This window comes from Cryptomeria japonica, chromosome 8 (assembly GCF_030272615.1).
Source record: "Cryptomeria japonica chromosome 8, Sugi_1.0, whole genome shotgun sequence".
Classification (NCBI taxonomy): domain Eukaryota; kingdom Viridiplantae; phylum Streptophyta; class Pinopsida; order Cupressales; family Cupressaceae; genus Cryptomeria; species Cryptomeria japonica.
In genome coordinates, this window is record NC_081412.1 from 321,116,883 (window position 1) to 321,138,869 (window position 21,987).

The window sequence follows — 21,987 nt, forward strand, 5'->3', positions numbered from 1 at the left end:
ACAAGTTTTGGGGGGGGATGATGTAAGCCAATTAATTAGTAAATAAGGCTTTTTGGTAATGTATTAAAATAAAACAATAGTATTAAGTTATAACTACGGGGTAGTTGGCTGTCTGACGGTTGATGGCCTAACCAACCGCAAACTCTTTATATGTAAGCTTGTAGCACATTTGGAGACACATTCGAGTGAAGATTAATATGATATACATCTGTGTTACATGAATATATCTCGGTATACTATGTCATGTGTTGTTGGTTCCATGATAGTGTTTTATTGTACTCTGGTATTATAGTTGGATCTTGATGTTTTGTATGTTACAACGAAATCCACTTAGGCTACTTACAGAGGTTTTGCGAGTTTATAAAAATCGCGATCTTTCCTTGGTATGGCGAATTTCGGCTATTTGATTGCTTTTGCAAGCTTTTAAAACTTTCAACTTTCTTTCGCATTTACCCTCCAAAACGGGATTTTCGGGATTCTGGTGGCATTTGCAAGTTATGAAAATCGCGATTTACTTTGGATGGCGAATTTGGGGTTTTTCAGTGGTTTTGCAAACTTTGGACATTCTTTTTTTGGCCCACTGAGGTATTTCACAAGATTGTCTTCCTTTTGAGATTTTCAGGAGATTGCAAAAAAAACCCGGGGGTCCCCTGAACCAGGGGTGTGTATGCGAGCACAACAGGTACAAGTTGGCGTTGTCCAATCCAAGTCATTGTTTTCCATTAGTCTTCTCAAATATTACTTGATGTTTACTTGTCGTCTGGAAGATGACTTTTTTTTGGGGGGGGGATGATGTAGTCGGTATAAAATGCCTATTGTTATATTTGATAGTATTTGTTATCTGCCAATGTATTAATTGTTTGTATTAAGTGGGTTGTCACTCTCGGGTAGTTAATGTGTCGGTTGACGGTTGTGTTCCTCTCGGCAACCATCGGGTCCTTTAAATATGTTGTATACCGCCAAGGAAGGGAGTATGGAATAGTCGGGTCAATGGTAATCCTTGGCCGACCATCTCTGGTCTTCTTCTCTGTAATAATTGCATGTGCGAATAAAGATATATTTTACTACCGTGTCTAGTATGCATTATCATTTGTATTATTATTTCCTGTACTTAATTTATCAGATATAGTAGCAAATATATAATAATCATCAAAGGGTGCGATTAAGTTGTGAAGCTGATTTGTTTAAATGAAGAGATTTACAAAAGGACGTGTCTCTTCCCCATCAAAGGATGTAACCATTCAATTGTACAAGGTATTTAATATGGATCACTTTCATTCAAGTTAGTTCAGGGACAGCAGCATCCAAGCAGATTATAAGTTGCAGAACAGATTTATATATTAATCAAGATCACCTTACCCTATCAGAGATAGCAGTGATATATTACTTGCAATCAAGTAAACCTTTATTATCATTATTTAAGCATTATTTGAGACTTTTGAGGAAATAAGTCTTGCAATTGATCTTTGTGAGATAAATGTCTCTATTTCCTAAGTCTTAAAATAAGGGGACATTACATAAAAGAAGCAAAACAACCATACAGATTTCACAAGGTGTTGGAAATACCTGGTATTCACGAAGCCATGGTTCAGAAATTTGCAGAGCTACAGCCATGCGTTCCACCTGTAATTTATTCATGCATTCTGCAAGAGGCTGCAAATTTCAAGTATTTTGTTTACTTCTCATTTGCATGCATACAAGACAAAGAAAAAAGTCACCCAAAGATAATGCACATTTGTTATAAGAAAGGAAAAGGCATCCAGCCATTTGTTATATTTAGCTCCAATAAATATTATGAACTTACCAATTTCAAACAACAGACATGCATGTACGGAATCTGTAATCAACTTTAACACACGCAGTCAAGACTGAAAACCCATTATCTGATAGTTGTCTTCATAACAAGACAAATAGCATTTACAAGACAAAGCCCCTATCAAAGAACTTAGAGAACTATTTTGCAGTACAGAACTTCAGGAATTGATATCTCTTCAGCTGTCTCATTGAGATCAATACCATCTTGAAAATCCTATTAGAGGTTTGTTATTTCAGTAAGATCAACAATTAATAGTTTGTCATATCTGTGAGATCTTTTGCTCCCCTATGATACTTAGTGTTCTTACTTCCCTTTTGTTCATTTTGTCATCAAATTGATCATCATTTGCGTGTCAATCTAAGTCAGTTGTGGTTTTCATTGCAAAGTTATTATGTTGTGGGTCTTGCTTTCTGACTAAAATTTTTACAGATTGATCAAGTTGCAGCCATTCTAGATTGAAGTAATGGTGAAATTCAAAAGTTTTTATAGGCATTCTTCTATATCAGCAGAAACATGAGACCATTATGTAATGGCCCCTAATAGGTTTAGACCTGTTTCAACCATAATTAATCTATTTCAATTTTCTACATACTTATGACTTAAAACTAACTTGAGTGGGAGACAAATCTATCTTACCATGAATCCAGTTAGTATTATAATATATATTTTACTGCAGAGCAGTTCTTATAAAATATTATAATAATTATAATCATTATATTATTTTCTATAGTTATATTATTATTAAGTTCTGCATAAGAACATTATCATGCTTCATATATTAAGCATGCTGTTTCTGATATATACTTTCTTCCCTTGTAACCATTGGTGTCGTCCCTGATTTGTAGTTATGTGCTTGCAACCAATTTATGCCAAATAGGCACTTGCACAAATGAGCAGATCTAATTAAGGATAAAAGTTTTTAAGTTTTCCCAATCAATGCCTTGAATGAATGATGGGAATGTCTTCTTATGTTTGCATTCTTGAATGATGAGTCACATTGGACAAGACATGTCTCATCCCTTTTGGTAATCGCCACTCTCCATAATAGCTTCTAATAAAATCGATTTCCACATTATGTCTAATGCACCCCTTCATTAATCGTAGCATATTCCTGTCTTAATGCTAAACGATTAGACTCATATTCTAATCACCTCCTTTCATTAAGTAATTGATTGGGTTCCAGATCACCCCCTTCTATTATAGTTATTGTGTCTCATCATTAGATAACCTTTGCATATTATTAAGTCTTAATCATTGTTTAGTCTCTTTATTGGATAAGGTGATTGCTTATGTATTAGTTGATTATCTTAAGTCAATATTTTTAAGATTATATCAATTCTTTGAGGAGAACAATATTCCTTCTTAGTTGTCCTTTACCCTTTGATACCGATGGTCCTTCAAGTATCGATAATCTTCCTTCCTTAATCAATCGTTGGTAATTATTATATTAATTAATAATAATAATTGCTTCATTTAGGATATATATATATATATATATATAACGATCAAGGAGGGGACATGACACATTAGCAGGGTATACAAGCATTTGGGAGAAAAGAAGAGAGGTGTAAGTGAAGATTCTTTGATCTAACAATGGACGGATAGCAACATTGGCATGTTCTTCTGCCTTGGCATAACTATTTTAGAATTCTGCAAAATATTCATCAAGTTGGGCATATTATGTATGAGGCAAAGCCACTTGAATCTTCCACCAAGACATGAAAAATTGACAGTATTGTTAATCCCCATCTTAAATTCTGCGGCACATCGACAATAAAGACATAGGCACATATGCAGTGGTGAAGCCATTGACAATGTCCAACTAGACAAGAAAAGTGGCATAAGCAATCAGAAATTCCACTTGGCAAAGCTTAAGAAAAGCTCTGCCCAGATTTGCGGAAGTTGGCATCTATGATACAATATTCCACCTCAAGTAAGTCAAGTGCACTTCTATGATAGCAAAACCATATGAAATATCTGCCAGAGGTGGCACTCACCAGCTCAAAGCATGTCATACTTGCTTAGTGAACCAAAAGTTCCACTCAAAGTTATAAAACTTTGAGCAAAGACAACTCAAACTTCTACCTGGGATGGAAATTTGGCTTTAGTGTCTGCTTGTTACGTCTGCTTGCAATAAGTTTTTTCCTTACTAGGATTATTTGTTTGCTTCATAGTATATATTTTCTCAACCTAGCAATTGGAGAGTAAGCTTATGCTGGTATCCAAATTGATTTATGCTTAATTACATATGTTATCATAGTTATGCTAACTTTTCCTAATGTGATTGGAAAATAATAAATATGTTTTTCATTCTTGAATAGACAATGACTTGCTAAGGAAATGTTTTTGTGAAACCATCACCATGTTGAATAATATGAAATTGATTGGAAATCACTTATGTTGTAATTAGATAATTATCTAAGATTGATAATAATTAAATTATGTCGTAATGAGGTTTCATAGAACTTAAGAACGGATTAACAAAACCAATTGCTTCAACTTATGTTGTAATTATATAATTATCTAAGATTGATAATAATTAAATTATGTCATAATGAGGTTTCATAGAACTTAAGAACGGATTAACAAAACCAATTGCTTCAACTATGATTTTGTTATTGGATTTGATGTGTGCAAATAGTTGTGCAGATCCTACAAGTACAATGACCAATGGGGTGGCACGTAAAGAAGTAGCTCATAGATTTGTCTAGTGACCATCTCGCTTCATCTAAGGAAGCAATGAGATCATTCCTATTTTTTAGCCCATTCACCTCATTATCATGTGTGTCGAAGACCCATGGCATTTGCAAGTTCTCCAATGTGTTGGTGCATTAAGTTTTTCTATTTCTTGTTCGCAATTTTGCAATTCTAGATGTGTCAGAATTTGTGGTTGTTTACCAGATTTTACCCACTTTCAAGATTGCTTAGTTAACTTGATATTTTTGTGTTCTATTTAAATTTTCTAGAGAACTTTTTTATTTATATATTTTAAATTGTCCTGTTGCTTTTTGCTTGACGTGAAACAATGGTACTTTTTGACCTATGTAATCAATATGCTTCCTCCAAGTCAAATTATACCCTTTCGAATAGTGCCTTTTTAATATCCCAACCATATTTTGAGATATAAAATATTTATGTTAAATTATTGTTGGTCAACAGATTTGTCACTGCGATTTTGTCTCCAGAACCAGCTCTGTTCACCCAAAGAGAAGTGACAACCATACCAACAGTTGGAGGGATAGCTATGAAAATGCAATCTTCCTCTGCATTTGAGAGGGGCAGCTAATTTGTATGATGGGGGTTTTTGGGATTTTTGTGTACATTTAACCTGAAAATACATAAAGGAGAAAACATTAAACTAAAGAGATATAAAACATAGAAACCCCAACGATGGACGTATGAATATCAACTAAGATTTCCCAACTTGTAACAAATTACAAGGGGAGTTTAAGACATAATATGTTTATCCATGAGATGCTGATGAAAGAAGAATAACAAATCTCGACATACGAAGAGATAGGCTGCTCCAACACATTCAAAATGAGATACCAAAGGTTGCTTGTGTATCATCACCTTAGTTGCACAGATCACATATGCATTAAAAGAATGCCAATTTGACAGACAAGAAATCGGTAACGATAACACGTGAACATTTAGAACACAAGAACTAAGATGCGTTCTACATTATCCTTTTGAAAATATACAAGTCCAAAACCCTTTCTATACGTAGTGCAAAATCAAAATTTCATTGCAAGTTTCTTTAAAAAATTTTGCAGAGTTTCCCCTCCATCAAAGTTCCCCCCCATTACAAATGGTCTAGTATTTATAGGCTTTACATTGATAACTAATTTGTAACTACTTTCTAACCACCTAGTAACTACCTTTGCAAATTTGAGAAAATAAAAATAAGCTTCATTTTAGTTTGACTTTTCTCAACTTTTGCACCAATAAAGCTTATTTTCTAACTTTTAGTTACAATGAGTGATAAAAAGCCACCTTTACCAAAAAGGTAACCTAAAACCCATATTTTGAATAAAAACCAAATTATGACTTTGGCGAAGTAGCTTTCCATCTTTGTTTGCTTCATTCTGACAAATTCCAAAGTTAATCTTACCTTCTTCATTGCATAATGATGAGGTGAAAAAATGCTCGAACATGTGAATTTGAATGTTGATGCCCATCACTATCATATCATGAATTGCAAATAAAAATTTGAAGGTTTTAGCAAGCTTTAACAATCTTTTACTAATTAACTCTAAACCTTTGTCTTGAACATATTTGACAAAATATCATCCACAACTAACATAAACATGAAGTGGTCTCTTTAGCTTTATAGTGAGGAGGTGGCATGTAACTTGTTGGTAGCTTCAAACAATATAAAAATCTACCATGTCTTCTCTATCTTCACCTTTTAATGCTTATGCTATAGTACCTTCAGTAGCTATATAACCCAAACTTAAAATAAAGGTAGGAATTTCAAAAGCTCTTTAACAAATCCATTTTATGAATATTCTGCAACCATTACATCAAGTTTATCACTTTCTTGAATTCCTTTTGTCAATCTCCCCCACTATGATCCAGATCAATCATTTTGAAAGCCATATTGTTGGAACACAGCCTATATCTATAGATGATCTACATGCACCAACAAAACATATTCACACAATCACCACATTTATAAATGGCATTGAGTGTTCTCATGATAGCCACCACGAGAATGACAATCAACAATACACACCTATTGATCAAATATATATGTAATGCAACCCATGTGATTGGAATGTGTGCAACCCTCGTCCACCAAATAGAACACAAATGAAGCTTACAATGTTAGTATGCACTTGAGATTGTTTCGTTAATTTAAAGATTTTGAGAGCTTCCTTGCAAAATCCATTTTTGTGAACATTTTGTAATTGATTCATTTCATCCCTTGAGATGACATCTCTTTGACGCATTTTGTCGAGCCTTTGATTTTCTCTGTCTAAGCTTCACGTTTTGCAAGCATACTTACCGCAGGCATTTCCAATCATAATATTTGACAAAACTCCCACTATTAATATGTTTTTACCAAGGTTGCACGGGTACTTGGAGACTTTGGAGACTGGTGTTGGTACTGGTATGGCTATTTTTTCAAAATAGGAGACGTGGGTACTTGGAGACGCCAATTTCTTTTAAATATAATTTAATAATTTATAGAAATTATGAAAATATAATGACATTGAACATTAAATATAATATAATAATTTAGTAATGGCTGTTGCAATGTTTTAAGAAATCCTTGTGACCTGCATTTGTTTTGAGCATTGTTTTTTTTCCATTTGTACTACATTTTGATTATTTTCTTGCCTGTGTTTTGTTTTTTTAACATTTTAAGGTTTCCTTTTTTTTTGTTTGGCTTGGAGACGGTGGGAGGCGGGCGGATACGTTAGCGAGAAGTCTCCTCTCTATGGAGACGTTTCCAACGAAGTTTCTGGTGCGGGAGACGCGTCCGAGTCTCTGGTACGAGTACCCAGGGGCTGGGTACGAGTACCCATGCAACCTTGGTTTTTATGCATATCCATAAACTATTTCAAAGCTGTCATTTTTGTGCAGGCAAGGAGGATGTTGATGCAAAGTTGTGGAGTCAAACCTTTTATTTGCCACTTGCATATGCTTGGGAATTTCTGAAGCCTATTCAACAAATCGATTTTTGTGTATATCTACCAGTCATTTCATTCCATCAGAGGACATCTATTTGATGGATTTTGTCAAGCAGTTCACGTGCATTGTCTTGCACTTCCACAATTCACACTAATACATGATCTACAAGCATGAAGAAAACACGTCCACGCAAGCACAACAAACATCTTAATAATAAGATTTAGAGCATCTTCAACATAACCGACACAAGCAGGAAGATCAACCACACACACATAATGATCAACTATACATGCAATGCATTTACTGTGATTGTGGTGTGTACAACCCTCACCTACTATCTAGAATACAAGAAAAGCATTACGAAGTTAGGACGGGTTCCAGAGTTCTTCATTAATCCAATGATTAAGAGAACTTCCTTGCAAAATCTATTTTGTGCACATTTTGCAATCATTGCATTTGACAAATCATTCACATCCCTTTGTTAATGGTTTCACATTTTATGTGCATAGGCTAGCCACACACTCCATAAGACAACATTTCTTCAAAGCATTTTGTCAAACTGTTCTCATGCTTCGTCACTATAACCATTCACTTCAAAGATTTTAAAGCATTTTCAACAGCTCAATGAAGTGCAAATCCTGTTACAAAACTCCATTGTGTCACATGCGGGAAAGATGCAAGCAAAGGTTGTTGAATTTGGCCTCACATCTGTCAATTGCATTTGCCTTAAAGTTTCTAAAGGTCTTTTTAACAAATCCAAATTGTGTTCAACCTGCAACCGTTCCCTACAATCGTTGCATGGTGAGATGGTGTCTCTTTGAGGCATTTTATCAAACAATTGACGTGCCGAGTTTATGCTCTCTTACAACTTGCGGCTTTAGTGTTTTGAAGAGGCTTTTTATCCAACAAATCCGATACTTCATCTAGACATTCGCGTTTTGCATCCATTCATTAGAGCACTACAAACTATAATATTTGACCAAGACTTCTTGTCTACACTTACATGACTGTGCATACTCTGTTTGAAAGCTTCCAATTTACCACCGTTGGGAGGATTACGGCTTTGCATTTGCCAATTACATTCACTTAGAAGTTTGTGAAGTATTTCAATAAATCTATGCAAAACCTGTAATCATTACATCGCATGAAATGATATCACTTCAAGGCATTTCAGCAAACAGTCTGGGGACCTTGTCAATGCTTACAAATCTCTGTTCCCAGGCCGTGCGAGGTTGGGGAGGTGTTGTACGCTGTTGTAAATACTCAACATATATCCATACATGATTGCCAAGCACCAATTAAGCATGTACTCACAACCACCATAGGTTTCATCGACATCTAGATAATAAGGTTTTGTGCATCCTCAAGATAACCATTGTGGAATCAAGGTCAACTGCAACCCTCACAAACAAATTTTAGAATGTTGGGATGTGTCGAGAAAGTTTCATTAATTCAAATATCTTGAGAGGTTTCTGGCGCATTCTGCAAGCACTGCAATCCATTTAATGAAATCTCTTTAAGGCATTGTACAAACAATCCACATGCGTTATCTCTGCTTGTCACATTTCTAGGCACATCAACTAGAGCTTTTTGAACAACAGTATTTGACAAAAATCTCTCTGTTATACATTGATAGAAGTCCTCACCATTATAGTGCGAGTTTATTTTTCAAATTATTTCATCTAGAATAACCAATAAAAGAAAATTGTCTTGAGTCTAGAAATGTCCTTCTTCCTTCATTTTCCTAGCCAATTTCTTTAACTTTGTGCAGATTTATTGTGCGTGTCAATGGCATTTGCTTGAGAGTTCAAAGAAGTTAGGTGCCAGGAGGTTTATAGGATTTTCAAAAACACGCAAATGACTTCAAGGGATTAACTAGTTAAAGGTTAATGATTTGGAGTTTTTCGCGTGAAATAGGAGAAACAGTTAACCTTTGACGATTAACTAGTTAAAGGTTAATGATTTGGAGTTTTTCGCGTGAAATAGGAGAAACGGTTAACCATTGACTAGTCAAAGGTTAAGCAATTCAAACTTTTTGCGTACAACATGAGAGGGGATTAACCATTAAGTTTTGGAAGAGGTTAAGGATTGAAAACTTTTCACACAAAATGGCAAGGAGGATTAACCTCTGAGTATTCATGAGGGAATAATTAACTTTCAAAAAATTTTGCTCCAAGTTATTAGAATGGAAGAAATAATAAATTAAATATTTACAAATATTAAAGTTGTTTTATTAAATAATTTAATATTTTCCCATTTAAAACTTGGAAAGCCTGCTTTGGAAAAACGTGTATAACTTTTCACTGAGATTGAATTTGGCTGTAAAATTTCAACTAGGCATCAAAGATGACTAAATGAGCACAACCAAAAGAATTCTCCCCATGAAGAAGTCTAGGATGCAAATTTTTAATGTTTTCCGAATAGAAGACATCAAAAATTGAAAGATTAAAATCTTTTCAACCACCATATGGATTCAGATTAAAACTGGATACAAACCTCAAAATGATGCTTAGGACATGTTCATGAAGTAATTTCCTTCAACGCTTGGTACTTTTCAAGATTCATCCACTTTTGCAATTGGACTGACACATTATAGGCCTGATCGTGATAAGGTTCGAAAATGATGACTTTGAGCTAAAATGACATATATACACATCTCAAAAGCTCTTAGAAATTCACATCATGACTTTATATGACATTAGCCTCAATGCAAAGTTCAAATTTTGGATGTTTCAAAATTAGGGCAACAATTGTAAGTTTTTATCTTTGGCCTTTGAATTTAATTTTAAAAATTATTTAGGCATTATTTGATCAAGATTTTTGACTGAAATTATATTTACACCAAGTTATTTGTTATTTGAAAGTTTTTTTATAAAGGATCTATTTTATTTTATTCCTCTTGGAGATTTTGGCCCTTTTAAAAGTGCACACTCATATTTGATATTTCTATTTCATGGGAATGAATAGGGTGGAAAAGGGGTAAAAAAGTGGCTAGAGGAGAGAAGTGAAGTGGGTGGTGATGCTTCAGAGAAAGGAAAGTTTCCAAAGTTTTTGGTATGCCAGAGGCACCATTTTGGAGAATATGAAGTGGGTTTTGTTGGTTATTTTAACTGCAGATTGTCAGCTTAGCCTAGGACACTATAATGGCTGCTTGTGAGCTATTTGGGGGACATATACCCAACAATAAACTCGTTAAATTTTTTTACAAAGACACTACTTTTTATGACATAAGTAAATACTTTATGTGAAATAATGGATGCCTTTCATTGAATTGAATTATCACTATTGATAACTCACTAGTATTCCTAATTGATAGAACCTCGTTACTCAAAAGCAGATAAGTTTTGTAGAATAAAGAGATTTAGCATATAAAAGAGATGGATTTCATCAATAAGGTAGAGTAGAGAAATAAAAGAATATCGAATGTCGGTGTTTATACAAAAATAATATTCCCTATAAGTATTGTGGCCACTCACTAAGACAAGAAGTGCTAGAATGAGATACATAGTTATACATGAAATGATCTCTCAACCTATTGTCCTTTGTTAAATGGCTTTTGTGTAAATGATTTGAATATATTTCTATGGTACCTCTTCCTTTTTCTTTTTTTTTGGGCAAGCGCTTTTGACTAGAGCTATGAACCAGTGAGATCACATGGGAGGACCTCATCTCCATGTCATGAGCCAAGGCATCCTCGATGAAGTACCTGTACGGCTTGAGAGCACCAACCGTCATTTCCATTGGCCAACAAACAGAGAAAAACCATTGATCGAGCCACTGACAGTGAGAGCCGACATCAAACTTTACCCTACATTTGTGTTGGGCCTTCCTCGCGGTACGCGCTACTAGATTGGTCTGTCGGCACTACCAAGGCAGAACAGATGTTTTTTTGGGATGGGGGACCTATGGATCGTCACAGTCAGCAGGGGGCGGGATAAACCTCCACCTCACCGTACCGCCCAGCTTGGACGACACAGCGTGAGGCTCAGGGGTTTCGACCTCGAGACCTCCACCCGGAGGTGCGTAGCCTACAACTGCTGCGATACGGGGACAACCCCCTATGGTACCTCTTCCTTGTGATATCATTTGGATAATTAAAATATAGTTAATATTATGCGACTTGCCAAAACATAACTAACCTTATTACGTGAGGAAACCTGTAGATGATAAAAAGGACTTTCCATGATCATGCTTGCTTAGTGAATTGGATTAATAAATGTTTAATATACTTTCCTATTATCATTTTCTTGTCTCATGAAAGTGGAAACTTTAGGTGTTTCAACAACTCGTATTTTCTTACCTTCTTCTAATGGAACTTAATTGATGTTAACAAAAACATATGGGTCTGTGCTACTATATAGGTTTCCTTCTCTATCCTCTATAATTTCATCTATGGGTAGAGAGAAAATGAATGGACCTTATGGTGATAATTAGTTGATTTTCTCTTGTTTCTATTAATGATTCCAAAGATTAATGGAAATTATAATAGTTATGGAATCCTATCTTTGATTAATTAAAAGTAACACAAGCCTTCTCTTGTTAGAGTTGTCCACCTGTGTTTGTGATGATTCAAAATCCATATGCATTAGCTCTTTGTCCAACTCCAAAATTGATAGGCTTACTTGAGTTAGTGGGATGTACCTCGTAAGATAGGTATGTGTGTATTACTTCATGTACCCTTGCTTAGGCTATTCATCTAGAGTTTACAAGATTAACTTTAAATGCATTGTGAATTAACAATTGATGAAGTAAACTGCTGTTACTAAACTGATAAAAATTCCGATTATTAAATCACTATATTACTGGGTTTGGCATGTGGATGCGGGTTTGACCCGAGTCAAGGTCCACTCCTACAGCAGGGTCGGGTTCACTGCTGCATTACATAAATTTTTCCACGCATTGCTGGTTTTTTAAATTTAACAAACTATTAAGATATTTATAGATAATGCCTATGCCATGACCCTGCAGACTTAAAAGCCACGAGTATGGATAACACTTAGTTAAAAGTTATTAATTTGATTTAGTTAAAGTTTTTTTATAGATTCATTAATTATTATATATTATTATATAATATAACATATATTATATATATATTATGTTATATAATAGTATATAATAATATAATATAATATAATTATACATATATATGATTTTTATATTGTTTTTGTACTACTGAACCCAAAACCCACTTTAAAATTTTTTGTCGAGCCAGCGACCTGGATTCTCGAACCCGGATCTGAACCCAAACCCGAACCCGAACCGATAACTTGGTAAAATCAGACTACTGTAATATCCACAAGAAGGCCAATTAATATTGATAAACAAAATAATTATGTACCCAACTGAAGAATACCTTGTAAGGATAATGCAAGGGGTTGATGCAGGTCTGATGACACTCTGAAACTGCTGTCACACTGTCAAATCAGGTTCGATACAACTTGAAACGTGCTGTGAACACTATCATACGTTGAACTTGATACAACAACCTCTAAATGGCGGAAACACATTCTAAAGTGGAACACAACTGATATAGGTTTCATAATTTCATCCTAAACTTAACTCCAACAATGTGAACTCTCAGTGACTGATACACACCAAAGAACAGGTCTGACCAGCACTGACAACACTCTTAAATCTTGCAAAGAATATGATCGAAACACTACTTAACATGCATAAACTAAAAACTATTCCAAAACACACAAAAACTAACCCCAAAGCACCATGCACACAATGGACATCGAACAGAACGAGATATCAATCACTTCACAGCTTTGAAACTCAACTTATGTAACAACCACTCCTCATTTTTCTTATTTTGCCAATATGAACCAACCAATAAAAGATTAAGGTTGCTAGTAAGTGCTGCTACATCAATTTAACAAGCTGATTAAAAAAATATGGGCAGCACAATGACATTTGGAAATTTAAACAACGCCAACTAGCAAACAAACTCCCAAATTGAATCAATTTCAGTTGTTTTCGAACTCATGATTGTTATTAGTTTAGAAAGTTGGCAATTTGTGTGGAAGTTACGATTTCAGAAATTTATAAGTTTTCATAGTTTTTTGATATGTTTGGAATTCACCAAAAAAGAAAAATGGCAATTTCTGAAAGTTGACAAAAACTGCCAAAATGGGTAAAATTTCAGATTACTAGATATTCTAATTTCTTTGGGTTGTAGAGATAGATTGCAGGGAAGAATGGTGAAGGAAAAATTGATCCATTCGGGTGTCTCTTTGTGTTTTCATTAATGGTGTCATTTATGTTCTGAATTGACTATATCATTTGGTATCAAAGCGCAAAGATGGCTGGGAGAGGAAGTGGAAGAGAAGGACTTGCACAGATGCATAGAGATATGCAAAACCTTTAGAAGCAAGTAGAAGATCTTGCAGAAATGATGGCAAATCAAAGAATAAGACAAAGAGGAGATTGTTCTGATGATGAAGTAGGCCAAGGAAGAGATGCAGACCAACATGATAAACTAACGTTTGAGAAAAGGGTGCTTAGGGCATTAGAAGGGAGAAATTATGAGATCAAAAATGAAGTATCGGATTATGTAGGTTGTCTTAAACTAGAGAAGCTAGTAGATTGGTTGAACTACATGGGAAAATTCTTCGAATGGAAGCATATGACATAGGATAAGAAATAAAATTTGCATGCACCAATTCATAGTCCTGGAGAGTCCCGAGCCGAGTGACCCTAGCCGAGTCTCAGGGACTCGGGACTCTCTAGGACTCGCTCCAGGCAAGACTCATTAGAAATTGGTTTTTTTTGCCGAGTTCTGCCGATTTTTTGCTGAGTCCCGAGTCAAGTTAGCCTTGCCGAGTCCACGCCAAGTCTGAGTCTCGTTTCTATGCACAAATTAAAGGGGCATGCAATGATTTGGTGGGATCATTTGGAGAAAGAAAGAACCCAAAAAGGAAAGGAGAAAATAAGAACTTGGGACAAGATGGAGAAAAAACTGAAAGAGAAGTTTCTACCTGTAAATTATGCGCAAACTCTTTTCCAAAGGTTTTAGAACCTTAAGCCAAATCTATCTGCTGTAAAAGATTATACAATTAAGTTCTACAAATTGTCCATTTGTGTGGAGCACCAAGAAACTAATAAACAGATGGTTGCGAGGTACATAATGGCCTAAAGTTTTATATCCAAGATGAATTGAGCATGCATAGGGTTAGTAGTGTGGAAGAGGCATATCAACTTGCCTTAAAGGAAGAAGAAAAACAAAGTTGGCAAGATTTTCAAAGGAATAGAGGAGTGAGAAGGGGTACATCGTCCCCATTGGATGGTGTTTCTAATTATGGTTGACGAGAATCATCCCAAGGAATAAAGAAACAAGAAGATACCAGCCAAAATCAATCAAATCAATAGAGGAGGATGTTTTCCCCCGAGGGGTGTATGTGTTCAGTAGTGCATAACAGTACAGAAATGTAGGAAATATGACAATATATAGAAATGCAAGTAAACAAAAGAACTCAAATGTATGTATTCATTAATGCCAAATGCCAGTACATTCAAAACATAACTTTCTTCGACAATATCTACACACTAAAATAGGAAACCAAGTACATATATATAGGTGTCGATATAGGTTGTCCGGCCAACTGTCGACAACCGTCACGTAACCACCGACCTTTAACACATGTAACGTTCTAATTACAATATGACATAATTACCGGACATCATCCCCCCCAAACAAGAAGGTCGTCTCCTGACGACATACAACAAAATGGGAAATGACACTAAGACCAAACATGAAAATCAAAGCTGAGGGGGTACAGAGGGCGTCCCTGATGAAGAAGGGGTCGGTGGTGGTGTTGCTGCCAACTGCTCCCTTAGCTAGTGAACCTGTTGTGTCCTATGCTGGAGATCTCGCTCAGCTACCAACTGCCTCTCCCTGGATCGTTTCACCATAAAAACTGTTTCCATCAGCTCCATTTGTTTCCCATCCAACGCCTCTAAAGTAGATGTGAGACGGGTCACAAGGGCTACCCGTTCTACTAACTCGTGTGCACGCCTCGCCATCTCTTGGGCCAAGTCTGCCTTAGCACGAGCCAACTCCTCCTCTAGGTTGGTCACTCGGGCTCTCTACTATGCCAGCTCCATTTCCATCGTATGCAGGCGAGTGGCTAGCTCCTCCCGAGCTGTGATGGCCACCACCTGCTCTATCTCTACTGCTGAGGCACCATACTAGGTACGCCTGAGCTGGTAGTACCCATCCCGAAAAGCTTGCTCTACCCGTTGTAGTAGCAAGTGTACTCCACCAACCTCAGTCATCTCCTCACGCCTCCAATCTGCCAACATCTTGGAAGTTTCCATAGCAAGCCAACCCCTAGCCTCAAAACATCTCCCAAACTCCTCAGCACACCCATTGGTGGCAAAGGTGAGTCCGTCAACGACACACTGCCCGACAGTCCGCTCCTAAATAGAGACTGCCAATCTCCATGCGCTAGCCTCAACCTCTGCGCAGTGGCTCCCATCTCTGCCAAAAATATCTCTATGCCCTCCGACTGGCTCTCTGTAGTGGCTTGCTCCTGTTGCTGCATTTTCGCCATCTCTTCCTCAAACCCAACGATGTCTTGCAAGAAGTCCATCGCCAACTCCTATTGTCCGGCCTCCTGATGAGAATTACCCTCATCAAGGTCCACAATCTCCAAAAAAGGATGTGGCTGGGGTGAGGCAGGCGAGGGTCCCAGTGGTGTCATGGGAGGCATCTCATAGCGACCCAGCCACGAATCCATGGTGGTATCATCATCTCCGATCACCGTACCCTCTCCTACCAAGACCTCTATATGTATCAGTTCCTTCCGTACGGTAGACCCAATGCAAGGAGGTTCGCTGGGAACCAATGACACTGCTGGAACGTCCTTCGTTGGAACTACTATGGCGACCCTAGAGGGTGTAGGCAATGAAGGTCGAGGTCTCAACTGCTCAAATCCTGGGATGGGTACGACTAGTATGGCTCCTACCGTCACCCCCAAAGTCTAGAGAGGTGTCAGTCCTCCATCCTAAGTCAATACTACTGGTCCATACACCAGTCTGCCTACTCCCGCAGGTCGCACTCCACCCGCCAGTAATCCACGGATTCCTCTCGTCACGTGCCCAAAAGACACTGCATGGCCACCACTCTCCTCCGTACTTGGGGCTTTCTCTACTTCTTGCTGGCAAGGCGAAATGTGTCATAACTCTGGCTGCTTCGAGAAGTGTCCTTGGAGTCATCCCCTTCCTCTGCACTACTATCCGCCTCTTTTGCAGCCTCCTCGTCTACACCCTCGTCAACTATCTTCGTCTCCTGTTCCGTGTCTACCTGTGGTGGTCTCCGTCGCTTCCTACTAGAATGGGCTTCCCCGCTACCTGCCATGGTATCCGGGTGGGTCCAATAAAAAATGAATGGCTGTGAAGGGTCCCTCATCTCTCGAGGTTTCCAGACATGCTTCTTCGGCGACACCTGTGTCCGTACAGCGTCGCGGAACAACCCTATGGCATGAAACGGCATGTAAAAAGCCTTGTGTCACAGGATCAAGAATTCATGGATTCTGTCAGACAAAACTGTTGCCTAGTTGTACACCGTCTCGTTCCTCGGGCCATTCATAAGTGCAATCATGGGTACCGCTGTGTCAGATGCCTTGCTTGCTCCTGTAAGTCTTCTTTTCATATCATCCAGCAGACACTGCCAATCTCCTGGAACGATGTAGGACTTCTTCAACCCTCTGCCCTTGGGTGCCTTGATCGCAGCCCATTCCTGGTCTGAGAGATCACTTCGACAAATTAACCGCAGCAGTTGCTCTTTCCTTTCTGGCGACATCTTCGTGTCATTCTTGTCTATTTTCTTTCCCTTGTCTAGGATACCAAATACCCTAGCAAAATCGTCGAGTGCAAAGGAGACGGTCACAATGCTTTGCTGGTAAGAGAAAGTTGATGCCCTGGTCGCACTGTCATATGTGGCCACCATCATTCGCAGACATGATTCAAAATCCCTAATGGCGAAGATGGGCATTTGAATTGCCCAATGCACCCGTGCCTTCCTGAGAGATTCCTTAATTGCATAACTATCTGGGGTTTCCAGCCACCAGGTCCTGCATACATTTCCACTCAATCCTTCAAATGTAATAGTGTCAAGTGTGATTTTCTCCGGCATTGCCTTGTTCTTGGCTTTTCTTGTATCCATTGACCCTGCAATTTTCACTCCAAACTGCAACACTCACTTCCCCTTGTCCTTGGTTGTCGTGCTTCCCTCTGCCATTTTTTTTGACTTCGACGGTTGGTCTAACTATTGCAAACATTTTCTCCAATCTAGCTTTCATAATCTTGGTTTTCCTAATTCCATTTGAATGATTTAGCTACCGACGTCAACACTTAATAAACTTTTGAAATTCCATTATGCTCTACCGTGTATGGCTCTTCTCCTTTTATGCTATCCCTTGTACGACACTTGTACGGCCTCCCCAATTCCTTGAATTGCTTGTACGGTCTTTTGTCTTCAGCTGTCGCCGATGTACAGACTGTACATATTCAGTTCGTACGGAATTTGTACGAAACATCAATGCTCGACCGTACGAGTTTCATGTACGGCGTTGGTCTATGTTCTTCGGTCGTACAGATTGTATTTGATGTTGGTGTATGGTCCTCCGTTTTCCTTCACCATACGACCTCCCTTTGATCATGTGGCCGTACAGTTGTTTCTCCCCTCGGTTGTATGGATTTCTTGTTTGGTGTTGTACGGATTCTATCTTGTGTTGTCGTACAGTCCTCTCTCTCCCTCTTCAGTCGTACGATGTCCTTTCTCAGCGTTTGTACGGGTCAAGTCGCTGTCATCTTCGTCCGTACAGAGTAACCTTCAGTGATGTCACTACAGGTCGTACGGATTTCTTGGCGTGACCCTACGGATGCATCCTCCCCCTTCCGTACGGATTTCATTCTCCTTCCAGCTAGTGACCTACAGTTTTTGTTCTCTGTCTTTATTTTGTTTGTTTTCGCCGTACGGACTCCTTGAGCTCTTTTTACCCTCCGTCGTATGATGTACGGCCTTTTCACTTTGTCCGACTGGGCCCCGCCTCTAGGCGAATTGGATCATTCCACTACTGCCTGTGGTGGTAAATCTTCAACTTCGACCCGTTTACCGTCTCCTTTATCGGCTGGTTGCCCAATGTTGACAACTTAATTGCTCCATTCGCAGCTACTTCGCGGATTTTAAATGGCCCCAGCCATCGGACTTTAAATTTCCCAGGCTTAATCTCATTCCACCCATTATACTTCAACACCCACTGCCCTAGACGAAATTCCATGCACCGGATGTGCTTGTCATGCCAAAATTTTCGTCTTTGTTGGGCGACTTCAGTGGCCCATTGGGCCATCATTCTGCGTTCATCCAACTTTTCTAACGTGTACAGTCGCTCCCGCAGGCTTTCCATATCTCCTAGGTGATTCTCGATCGCGATCCTTAAACTCGGAACCATGAATTCTACCGACACAATGGCCTCCTTGCCGTACATTAACTGAAAGGGTGTCTGGCCTGTGGTGACTTTGTAGGTAGTCCTGTATGCCCATAGTACTGGCGACCACTTCTCTTCCCAATCTTCATGTTCAACTCCGCAGGACTTATAGATCACCGACACCAGTATTTTGTTAGTAGCCTCCGCCTACCTGTTGGCCCTCGAGTAGTACGGGCTCAACAAGGAATGAAAAATCTTGAATTCCGTCGTGAGTAGCTTGACCACATGATTCACAAAGTGCCCACCGCAATCACTCGTCAGTTGGATTGGGATGCCATACCTTGTAATAATTTGTTCATAAATGAACTTGGTTGTACTCAAAGCTGAGTTATCCAGCAATGCTCGTGCCTCAGCCCATTTGGTAAGGTATTTTGTCGCCACCACAATGTAACGACATCTCCATGCTGTTGGCCTTCAAAAGTCTAATGAAATCCAAACCCCAGCGTTCAAACAACTCCTGGGCATGGGATGGATTGAGGGGCATAAAGTCCCGCTTTATTTCCTGCCCTCTGGCACGTATCACAACCCACCACCCATTCCCATGCATCATTATACAGGGTGGGCCACCATAGTCCGGCAAGCAATACCTTGCGCGCGGTGGTGTCTGGACCCATGTGACCTCCTGCGGTCCCTTCATGTGCTTCCCAGAGCACTCCCAGAATCTCTTCTTCCATCAGACACCTTCTGAGGACTTGGTCAGGTCCCATTATATACAGCAACCCATTAATTAGCTGAAATGTCCTGCTTCTCAAGACCAACTTCCTTCTCTCACTCGGTAACATTCCGGCTGGGAACCGAGAGGTAGACAAGTGCTCCCCAATGTTCACATACCACGACGGTAGTGCCACAATTTGAAATAGATGTGCGTCAAGAAAATCATCATTGAGTCCTTCCGACAGCTCTCCCGACCTAATCCGGGACAACTGATCAGTGATCACATGACTCTTTCCTGGCCGTAAAATTATTGTGAAAGTGAAATCCTAAAGGAGCAGTAGCCACCTGCTTATCCTGCCTTGGATAATGGGTTTATTTACCAGGTACATCAGCGCCTGGTGATCCACATAGAAAGTGAAGGGTGTCGCCAGCAAGTAGTGTCGAAATTTTTGTACGGCATAGACCATTCTGAGGGCTTCCCTCTCGATGGTACTATAATTCTTCTCGGCTTTTGACATCAACCAACTGACAAAATAGATGGGATGATCCAACCCATGTCCCCCTTCCTGTGCTAGCGTAGACACAATGGCATAGTTCGAGGTATCTATGTGTACATGGAATTCTTGGTCCCAGTTTGGATAGGCCAGAATGGGTGCGGACACCAATCTCCTCTTGAGTTCCTCGAATGCTTCCCCCCGCGTTGGTCCCCATATGTACAGTTTGCCCTTTCTTGTCAATTTGTCTAGTGAGAATGAAAGTTGGGCGAAGTTCTTGATGAACTTCCGGTAGTATCCTCTATGTCCCAAGAAGGACTTTACTCCCGTTACATCAATGGACGACTCCATCTCCACAATTACCCGTACCTTATCCAGGTCAGTTTTCAATCCAGCTTTACAAAAAACTATGGCCCAACAACTTTCCTTGCGGTACCATAAATTTGCATTTCCTCGGATTCAAGGCCAACCTGGCCCTCCGACATCTCTCCATGCACTCTCGCAACGCCACCAAGTGAGTGTCTTCGCTACTAAAATTCGACCAGTCATCCAAAAAGGCCTTAAAATTTCCCACAGACATCTTATCAAAGATGTGAAGGACTATCCTCTGAAATGTTGTCGAAGCATTGCACAAATTGAACGGCATCCGGTTGTACGCATAAACTCCATCCTCCACCACAAAGGTGGTCTTCAACTTGTCCTCCTCAACTATTGAAATCTGATTGTATCCAGAAAAGCCATCCAAAAATGAGTACATTTCATGGCCGGCCACCTCCTCCGGGATGCTATCTGTGAAAGGTATAGGGAATGGATCCTTGATGGTGACTACGTTGAGGCACCGAAAATCCACGCAGATGCGTATCTGGTTGGCCTCCTTCAGTGAGATCACAGTCGGCGAGACCCACTCACTCGTCTCCACCTGAAATATGATGTTGGCCTCCAGCATCCATTCAATCTCTTCGTTCACCTTGGCAACATAGTTCTTATTCATTCAGTATGGCCTCTTCCATACTAGCTGGGCTCCCGCGACCAATGGTATCGGATGGACGCACAATTCTAGCAACACCCCTTTCAGATCCTTGTAGGACCAAGCAAACACGTCCTTGTATTCCATGAAGATTTTGAATGCTGCAGCCTTCAACACCGGGCTCCAATCGTCTCCTACCCAGATATTTCAAGGGGTGGCAGTGTCTCCTAAGTTCGTCTCCTTCACAGTGGGGTCTTCATACCGCATTGGTCTGTCCTTTCAAAACTCGTACGTTGAAACATCATTTACTTTGGTGTCTCCCTCCTTATATTCCCTGTATTCTGGCGGGAACTATGCGGGAACTCATTGTTCTCGCCTAGTTCTTCTTCAATTTGCAGCATGTGACACGCAGGGTGGAATACTTCATAATCTTCTATTTGCTAGTGGAAGAGTCCATTCAATGAGCAGATGTCATCTTCTGAGCAGCCATCAAGTTCAAGCACTCCATTGTTTGGTTCCATCTCGTCCTTGCCTTCGTAGGAATCCCACTCCCATCTATTTGAGTCCTCTAAATCAGAGTCTGACAATGCAAGCTCCTCGTTGACGACCTGGGTCCTCAGATCAATAATGTACTTTCGCCCCCCTTTCTCCATGGAAAGGGTGTTCTTCCAATTGTGGTTTACTTTGGCTGTGACCAGCCACCCTCTCCATAAGATGGCATCATAGCCCTTCTTTTTAAGTGGGATTACCACAAAATCCAGTAGGAAGGGTTGTGTGCCAATGGTCACGGGCTGGGCCATCAGGGTGCCAAGTGGCTTGATACCATGCTGGTCTGCTCCCACCAAATTGAATGTGGGTGGCCATAGTGTTGGCTTCCTGAGCTTCTTCCATGTATCCTTCGGCAGCACGTTCACCCCAGAACCT

At 39.3% G+C, this 21,987-nt stretch overlaps 1 protein-coding gene across 2 annotated transcripts in view; it reads right to left on the bottom strand.

Annotated features, from left to right (window-relative positions):
* The window catches only part of LOC131061502 (uncharacterized), a 267,609-nt gene that overhangs the window by 55,667 nt on the left and 189,955 nt on the right, over positions 1-21,987 (bottom strand). For both annotated transcript variants that reach the window (XR_009358652.1, XM_057995217.2), the window contains exon 11: positions 1,567-1,653. Coding sequence is in view for 1 of the 2 variants with exons in the window: in XM_057995217.2 (XP_057851200.2) it covers positions 1,567-1,653 (87 nt within the window). In the remaining variant the exon portion in view is untranslated. The remainder of the gene's footprint in view (positions 1-1,566; positions 1,654-21,987) is intronic.